At 34.0% G+C, this 9,403-nt stretch overlaps 1 protein-coding gene across 1 annotated transcript; it reads right to left on the reverse strand.

Annotated features, from left to right (window-relative positions):
- Nucleotides 1-2,445: 2,445 nt before the first annotated feature.
- SPON2 (spondin 2, extracellular matrix protein) lies at nucleotides 2,446-9,027 on the reverse strand. The gene is made up of 6 exons (XM_009706482.1): nucleotides 8,927-9,027; nucleotides 7,902-8,127; nucleotides 7,318-7,541; nucleotides 6,863-7,054; nucleotides 5,622-5,796; nucleotides 2,446-3,439 (listed from the first exon to the last, which is right to left on the reverse strand). Exons 2-6 carry the CDS (start codon nucleotides 8,122-8,124, stop codon nucleotides 3,261-3,263), a joined length of 993 nt encoding a protein of 330 aa, XP_009704784.1. The 5' UTR covers nucleotides 8,125-8,127; nucleotides 8,927-9,027; the 3' UTR covers nucleotides 2,446-3,260.
- Nucleotides 9,028-9,403: the final 376 nt, after the last annotated feature.

Here is a 9,403-nt window from a genome sequence, read left to right on the forward strand (position 1 = left end):
CTCCTTTAGTCCACCTAAGGCTCTCACAGCCAACATTTATGCTATGGTACCAGGGAGAGCTTTTCATTCAGTTCAGTTCATAGATCACATAAGTCCTTCCTGTATCCTGACTTATCTACAAAAGTACCTTGGGTTTTTTCCTAGTCATTAACAACCAAGGTGCTGTACTAGATGTCTGCAGAGAAGCAACAGCCCATAGAAAAGCATAAATGTATATACAGCTCAGCTGACATTCCTACCCACCCCGAGACAGTAAGAAGAGCTTTCATGTGTTCACAGCTAACTGTCTTTAAATTCCTTAAGGTACTGGACAAGTTGTTCTCAGCAATGAGGTACCCTGTTCCACTATAGGAATAGAATTTGGTGTTTGTGAGTTTTGTAGGGCCACAGTTCAAGTCTGCGGTGACTTTTTTGCTGCTACAGTTACCTTTAACCATGTCTTCCATTCTGCAAGAATATCTGCCAAGGTATCAAAGCTGATTCTTCCTATAAAACATTCTTGCTAAAAAAAATTGTCTTTACAAATTCATTTCAAGTTTCCTTCCAAAGGGTTTTCTGAGATTAGTTAAACCCAGGAATTAATTTACCCATTTCTTCCCCTAAATCTCTTGTATTTTGGACCACAGCATCTTGGCTGCCAGCCATCTGTAACACTGGATGTAAAGGAAAAGGAAGGAAGAACTTCTCTGTGTTTCTTCGCTGTCCCAAGATTTTTAAGAGAAATCCAAGACTGTGCTGAAAGCGAAAGCTACAAAGGCCTAGCCATATCCACACAGGGATCATGTACCTCACTAATCAGTTTAATAAAGGTATGTTATGAGAAATGTGCTCCATCATTGGAATGTACTTCACTAGAACTCACTGTATCCAGTCTTGCCGAGAAATGTCTCCATCCCTGGTGTTTGCAAAATTAATACCTGGAACTATATTTATGACCAAACATTACACAGCCACAAGGGCACCCTTAAAGAATGCTGTATTTACCAAGGTCTCCTGAAGTCACTGCTTATAAAAAAAACATAACCAGGTAACTGACTGGATAGGAAGCTTCTGTTTGAAGGAATCCGCAGTGAATATTCGTGTATTCAAACACTGTAAAATAGATAAGTTATCACTAACTGGAGTCTCCTGAAGTGTGTTGGCCTTTTACATATTCACTTCTCTTTCTACTCCACCTCCCCCTCTCATCCCTTCTCCTTCAGTGATCTTTGGGACACTTTTGGTTTCAGGAGTTTGAATAACTACTGGGACTTCTCCACTGTCAAATCATATCTTGTAGGACTGAAATCCTGGATTTGGGTCATGTATACAATTACAGATGCAGATACTTTTCTACTGGACATAACCCTGTAGTTGTTCTGGACATATGAAGAAGCAAAACTCTAGTGTTTAGAGAACTTCCAGGAAGGTTACTCCAAGGATATCTTGTGGTGTGTGTGTTTGTTTTTCTTAAGTCATAATTTAGACTTGCATCTGATTTCTGCCCAAGACTTTTATTGAGTTTAGTTTATCACTCATTGATCAATCAATTTGAAACTAGTTCCTGTCCTCAGAGAATACTTAAATATATACTTCAATATATGCTTATGTTTTCTGAGATGGTGATAGCTATGTAACTATATAGTAAATAAATTTAATGGAAAAGAAAACATAGAATGAGTGAAAATTAATATAAAAAGAAGAAAGAAAAAAATGAAAAAGCAGAGAAAGTAGCTAAACACAAAATATGAAAATGACAGTGTAATAACACTATTTCCATTATAGAATGGAAACAGGGAAACCTGAAAAAACTAGGTATAATTAAAAGAGTAAGTGAAACAATTTTGTAAAACAGGCAACAGTGGGAATCTGAAGAATGCAAGAGGTAGAAATTCCTATACTTAACTCTAATAAATGTGCGTTTATCAACATTTGCAGGACCAACTTAGTCTAGTCTGACAAAGTTTCAAATTTCTTTGGGTCTTTGAAAAGTTGTCTCCTGGAAAAAAAATAGAGAATCTTTTAAATGTTTCAGCCCTACAGAGAATACATTGTGCTCCTTCAAGTACATAATATATTTTCTGATATTTGGCATATTCCAAAAAGAACCTACTCAAATCAACTCTCCTGTTCAATATCTGTGCTGTATGTTTGTAAAACTGCGGTGTGCTGTAAAAGTTTTGTGAGCTGACTGTAAACATATTCTGTTGAACAGTGTTATTCAAAAATTCTTTTCCTAGTTAGTAGCCACAACTCTTTATAAGCCATAGGTTACATTAATTTTGTAATGGTTATTTGAGCTTTAAAACTAGCAGTCAGGAACAATTTCTGACATACTGTGTTTTGTTATATCTGTGTATACCTCAATTTTAGATAATGTTAAAACATTGGTCAGTTTTCTCTGTAAAAGATTAGGATAACACAAATAGCAGCGAACGCATTTAAAGAAACATGGACACACTTACTGCATATATAAAGACAATGATATAATTTATGTTATGGTCAATAATGTTAACTTTGAGATAGTTTTCTCATGAGGGACACACACCAACAATCAATCAGTGTTTAAATCTCGGCTAACACTTTCAGTTAAGTTCAGAGGTTTTCTACTAGTATCCACACTTCTGATTCTTGACCGAGTGTCCTCATGATAGATATTATTCTCAGTTTTGAGAAAAAAAAAAGACAATTTCCTGTATTCATAAGTCTCAAGACAAGTTTACTTAGTTATACTATTGTCTTAAGCACACTGCAAACATCTGGTCACTATGATTTATGCAAGTAGTTTGTGAAGAAATGCATGTTAAACATGTTTAGAAAGACGACAAAAAAGCCAATAAATTATAAAAACATAATTTAGAGAAAAAATTAATTTCTAGGTATAAATAGCTGTAGATGAACAAATTACAGTATTTAAGAACATTGTTAGTTTAGATTTTGTGACTGAAAGATTTTTACATGTGTGAAGTATAATCTTTCCAAATGTCTTCTTTTCTGCCACTAGAGGGTACTCCAAGAACTTACAGTATATTTATAGCAAGGATTTATTTGGGGGTTTTTGGTTTGTAAATGATCGAGTATTGTTGTCATACTTAACCTTAGGAATTTAACCCCCCAAAATCTTGATATTAAACCAGAACTTTCCAAACCAGTCTAATATACCTTTTCAGCAAAATAGTGCAGCATACTCGAATTATAAGGAGCATTGACTGACATGTAGTTTAGATTTAGTTAAACTTATCCTACTTTTAAATTAACTAAATTATTATCTTTTCTTTATTTCAGACACAATTCTCTGGTTCACATCCTGTTTCTTCATCCAGATTTGGACAAGGCATTCCATTATTGGCAGGCTGAAGAAGTACAAAACGCGTTCTGAGCTTGGTCCCTGTTTTTCTGCAAAGACCTCTGCAGAGACCCCAGGAAGACCATTGTGAAACCTCACAGTCCAGTGGTGTTTCTGCAATACACACAATAAAAATGTATCTTTACATAAATTTGTACTTAAGTCAAATACATAGTTGGCAAAGGATTAAGGAATGATGATCAAATTGTGTCCTTTCTTATACAAAAATACATGTGACATTAATAAAATCTGTATGTTGTCTTGTAAATAAAAATGTCTGCTTTCAGCTCCTAAGATCATCAACCCTGGTATTATGATTATTATTATCACAGTTTGGAGAATGTCTGATGTGTTATATCAGTAGTGCAGCATATTATCTATTGAATTGAAAATATAGAATTCCTATCAAAGTCAACTATGCTTAAAATAATCATATTCAAACGATTGCATTAAAAAACATTTGCTGTCAGTTTTATAACTCATTTGCCTTTGCATGGCTTACTAAAGCACTGGAATTAAAGCTCTTCTCTGCCATATTTAGGTATACTTATATTTCTTTGCAGATAGATATTGTTCCTATAGTTGTTCATATTGAATTCCATTTAACTTTTGTTCCAATTTGCTTCAGAAATAAAGAAAAGTCCCATCTTTTTATCATTAAATCATTTGGCTATTGTTTACTATGTACACTACAGTTCCCTTTGCCAATAAAGATATTCTGTCACTAGAACCTTTTTAATACTAAAAGGGTTTTCAATATAATTTTAATTTACTTCAAGAAAAGAAGTCAGAAACTCTGAAGTACTTTTCATATTGTATACTTCCATAAAAATGTAGATGACTATTCCTCTGCAAGTTAAGTAAAAATATTGCTTGTCACAGGAAATTGCATCAAAACTGTGTCTTACAGCATTTGTGGGTAAAATAGATGTGCAGAAAAACAGCTTTAAATGCCATACTAAATGTGTGACTTCTGGTATAAATTTCTGATATTACAGTGGAACTCACCACTTCTGTTGTGATCACTCATTCCCATGATTCTAGAGGGACTGAGGGGCAGAGTTCAACCTCTGGTAATTAAATCTGTCCTTTTGATTCTGGAATATGCTTTTAAATAGACTGGTTTACTGGTTAATAAACAATAAAGTAGGGATATATGATTAAAAATGATTTATGAAATACCATACTTTAAATGCATTATTTTAAATTTATATCCTAAAGAGGGCCAAATTTTGCTTTCAAATGTCATGGAAAAGGCATATAACTGAAAATGAGATATGTATCACTCACTTTGAATATGTCTTATTTACTAATAGAAATACATATATTAAAGCGTAAATCATGCATTATTAGCTGTGTATGAAATGAACTTTATTTTAGTGATTGTGAGGTGATTTCAGCACAGAGCTAGAGGCATGACATCTTCAGACACTCTGGAGAAGCTCTTGGAACACAGCAGGTCTTCTAAGAATACTTTGGGGATTTAGCCTATTGCTGTCTCTCAAATAATATTTAGGATGTCAGTCTTCTTATTCTTAACCCTTCCTCTTATACTTTATAAAAATCCACTAGAAAAGGGTAAAGAGAACATCTCAGTGGACACTGTACAACTGCTATCTTTCCCTCAGAGCAAATATTATGTTAATTATGTATTTGTTAATTTGGAGAATTGAAAATTACTCTTAAGTCTAACTTGTGTCAGTAGTTTGCATGTCTTCTACCTCAATAAGGTTATTAGGTAATATTTTTAAGAAAAGAAAAATGAGAGGGAACATTATTTTTGTTGTCAGGATGTATGTTTGTATCATAAATATGTCCAAATCAATTGAATTGTATCAATTCTCATTGCACATAACTATCAAACCCTCTGACCCAGAAAGAGACAACAATAATAGTTCTTTTGCTCCATCATCATGTAAAAACTTAAGGATGGATACTTACTTCAAAGTTGCAAAGAATTTGGGAACTCTGATTCTGATCAAGTGTTGTTTGTTTCTCACAAAATTCACTGATCTATGCTGATACTAATGCTTGTGTAGCCCTTACTGGGGATGTAACCCAAACCTTTGAACTTTTGCACAAATATGCAATCCCTTCCTTATTCTTTCACGGATTCTCTTTTATGTCAACTGGTTTGTTTTATTTCCCATGTATGAGTCTGGAAACTATTCCTATGCAGATAGGAGAAGATTCTGCCTAATCACCTGTTTCATCCACATCACCTACCAGATTTCCACATATTTTCTGAGTGAATGGAAATAACAGAATTGAGCATATCAAAGTACTAATCACTTACCTGAGACAGTGTCTATTATTTCATTGCTTTTAGCTGGAAGATTTAGATAAGGTGCAGAAAGACCCAGCTGGTTTTTCTTTAATTTCACCATTGTTACTTGAGCAATAGGTGGCAAAATTTTGAGTTTGGGATAATAAAATGAGTTTGCTGGGTGACTCGGAGAGGAACAAGTGATCTGCGAAATAAAAAGGGGAACCTTAAAGAAACTACATCATATTAGTAAGAAGTAAAATCATGTTTAAGCATCATGCTAATACTTTTTGGAGAATAAAATGCATATAACCAGTTTCTATGAACCTCAGTTCACATAACTACTGCTGATAATCCCAGAATTTTTATGCATAATGCTTCGAGACTAGGCACAATGAATTGTGCCAACCTTCGGACACAGAACTACGGTGGGATGTACTGAAAACACAGTAACGTACGGAATGGTTCAATGGAAAGAAGTGGATGTTATTACAAGGAAGAACATGAGAGTATTAAATAATATCAGGTATGCTATAGCAGCTGTCATATGGGTACAGGAGGCCAAACGTATTGTTTTCCAGCTTTTCTGTTCCTTTTCTCATTACTCATTAGCACAGTATTTGGCTCTAGAAAAACTGACCTTAAAGAAAGAATTAGCTGAACACTTATATTATTCAGAACTTTTGAATCAAAACCCTCTGTTCCCCACCACCCTTAAATGACAAATGCAAAGTATGAGGCATATAGGATATCAAGTGAGCAAAAGAGGTCGAAAGTGGGGTCACCACAGTAGGGATGAAGTTCTCCTCTGCTTTCCCTTAGCTCCTTTCCTTCAAATGTAGGTTTCAAGTTTCAGCAATGCTTTTAGCTGAAAACTCCTCCCCACATCAGTATTCATTACTAAGAATTTCCCTGTTCAGATACATATTTATGTCAGGACTTTTGTGAATATTTTTTTTTTCCTAGTGTTTTAAGAATTGTTAAAAATCATCTAAAAATAGTCAGCTTTTACAGAAAATACTTTAAATGTAAAGCCAGTTTTTCATGAACTATCTACATTTACCTAATAAATTTGAAAGGTATAGAAAATAAATAAAAGCAGTAGGGTTATCAGCTGAGTAATAAATCCATATATAGAGAGCATCAGCACTCTCAAATACTGAAATCAGCTTTGCTAGAGTGGATCATGTAGTCATAGGACAGTTATCTTTTAAAGGGAGGACTCAAAACATATAGGTGTGAAGTGCTAAACTATATATACATACACCTACCTCTGTAACTGTGTCCTGTGGAATAGTGGCAAAGTTTGGGGAGGAAAATGTGAAACCACTGTCAGTTCCAGCATCATATGGAAATAGATCTACTGATACTTCTTCTATCCAGTGGTCTCCTTCACAGAGATTTAGGCTGTCAATACCCACAAACCAGTCGGGGCTTGGAACAATTCTTACAACAAATGAAACCTAATGAAACAAAATGATCCATCAGGATTGCATCACTTATTTTGAAATGTTCCAGTCCTGCTTATAGTAATTTTAACATAAAATTTTTGAAAGAAATGTCATTAGCTTTTGTACTTTATAGAACTTGTATCATGCTCCCTGCAATGTGACATGCTTTTTATTATTGCATTATATTGTTCCTATAAGTAAGAACTCAAAATATTTAATTTTGGGTGCTAGTGACATAAAACAAACTTTCAAAATTAATATGCACGTTTACTTACTAAGGGATGTCTTGAATGTGCTTCTAATTCAGTAGAGGTTTGCCCTGTACCACTGGAAATGGCAGGAGCAGAGAAGATTCCATGTACACTCTGAATTTTCTCTCCAGCTTCTTCTATTTCTTTCATTAATACCCATGCTTCACCCTTTTCAGCAAAATCACGTACACCATTGCTGGCATATTCATTTTTTTTCCACATGCTGTAGTCAGAACTATGAGTAACACCTATTTGAGTGAATACATGGCATGACATAAAAGTCTGGTTTAAATTGTCCCTATTTCTTCAATATTGCTGTTTTATTTCTGAGGTTAAAAAAGAAGTGTATAAAAATGAGTGAACACTAAAACATTTGGCTTATCACTGTTTATTTCAGCTGCAGCCAATTGAAAACAGAAGTCAATTGAAAACAGTTGTCGATTTTTGAAAGCATTGTGGATACGTCAATTTCTGCATTTCATCCTCAATAACTTTGGCTATTTTTTTCCTGTTTCATTAGTTATCTTAAAATTGACTATTAAGAATAAAAAAAGATCACAGCGGTCAAGAGATTTATCTGTTCTTCAAATTGTACATACTTCACTTACCTAGCATTGATGACCACTGTGCTGGGGGCCTATAAAGTGGATACTGCTTAGGGAAAGCAGTCTGACTCCATTTCCCTGTGAAGGTTATGCTGTACTTTGCAAGTTCCTCTGCTGTGCAAATAGAATCATCACCCACAGGCAAGCTGCTAGCATAACCTAGTATTGTTACAAGTAATGTCCAGATAACTTTACAGGAGTGGTAAACAAACATCAGGTTTTCCATTCCCTTCCACACAAAAAGAAAAAAATACGTTAGCCATATTAGTCACTCTGAACTCAAAATTGAATAACAGTTACCTAATAAAGTGTAATGTACCATAAGTTATAACCAAAAAGAAAGCATATAGCTGAAACACAAAAAATTGTTATGGTTCTAAAAACATTATTATAATACTTTCAGATTTGATATTTCCATGCTATATACTACAAATCTGTAACTATACCTGAGACAAGTGTTTCTAATGAAAATAAAAATATCTTAACTTTCTCCATAGTACTACCTCTGAGAAAAATCTGTTTCTGATTTTCTTTTGAAATCTTATTAGAGTCACATCTTGAATTAATTAGAGTAGCAACTGTTTCTGTGGAAAACATTAGTGGTATATTTATTCTTCTCAAGATTAAATTGCAGGTTACTTTGCCAAAAGAAATGATTTATTTTAGATTTGTGTTCTACAAAGGCTGTTTTATGGCATAACATTTAAAGTCAAATACATTTCAAATTTATATAAATTACTTTGCTGTCATAACTTATGCATTAAAAATATATTGTAATTGCTTCAGATTGTTTAAGCTACACGTTGTTAAAAAAACATACTTTTAAAAAAGTTGCTGTCATAGACTGTGCAAATTTTGTTTTTAAATTAATATGGTAATTGCATCAGACTGTTGAACTCCAGCAATTGTTTAAAGTAACAGCCTTTAAAAACTTATTTTTAAATGCTTTTGTCCTTTGAGAAAACTATACAAATAAAATTAAAATGCTAATAATATATTAATTTGTAAAAAGAGCTGTGAATACTCACTAAATATTTCCTCTGGAGCACTGGTAGGGGGAGAGCACCTGCTTTTGCTGGCAGCTGAGTTGGTCTGCAAGAGAAGACAGTAGGAGTCTTGCTATTTATGCCTGAAGAGGGTCCCTTTGGTCCAACAATTATTGCAATCTTTAGACTTTCCAGGTTTGCAAAAAGCATGCCATCTTCTTGTTTGTAGTCTCTTTGGATGGACTATCAGAGATTTCCTGTATGTCAACTGGTTCAGGTTCCTATCAGAAGACTGTGATGCCGAATAGACGAAATGCTTTTAAAAAATACCTTGGATTCTTAGTAACAGTTCGAGTTTTCTGGTGCCTTTACAGTTCTCTGCTCTTATTAATGCCTCCAAGCTATACAAATGAACTGATTCCAACACTGAAATAGTTCTAGTGAATACGCTTTAAATGAGAAGCATGTTTTCTTGTAAGTTTTATTGTCCAACAGATGCTCCTTCCAAACATTTACAGA

The sequence above is a fragment of the Cariama cristata genome, unplaced genomic scaffold (assembly GCF_000690535.1).
Source record: "Cariama cristata isolate BGI_N322 unplaced genomic scaffold, ASM69053v1 scaffold6558, whole genome shotgun sequence".
NCBI lineage: Eukaryota > Metazoa > Chordata > Aves > Cariamiformes > Cariamidae > Cariama > Cariama cristata.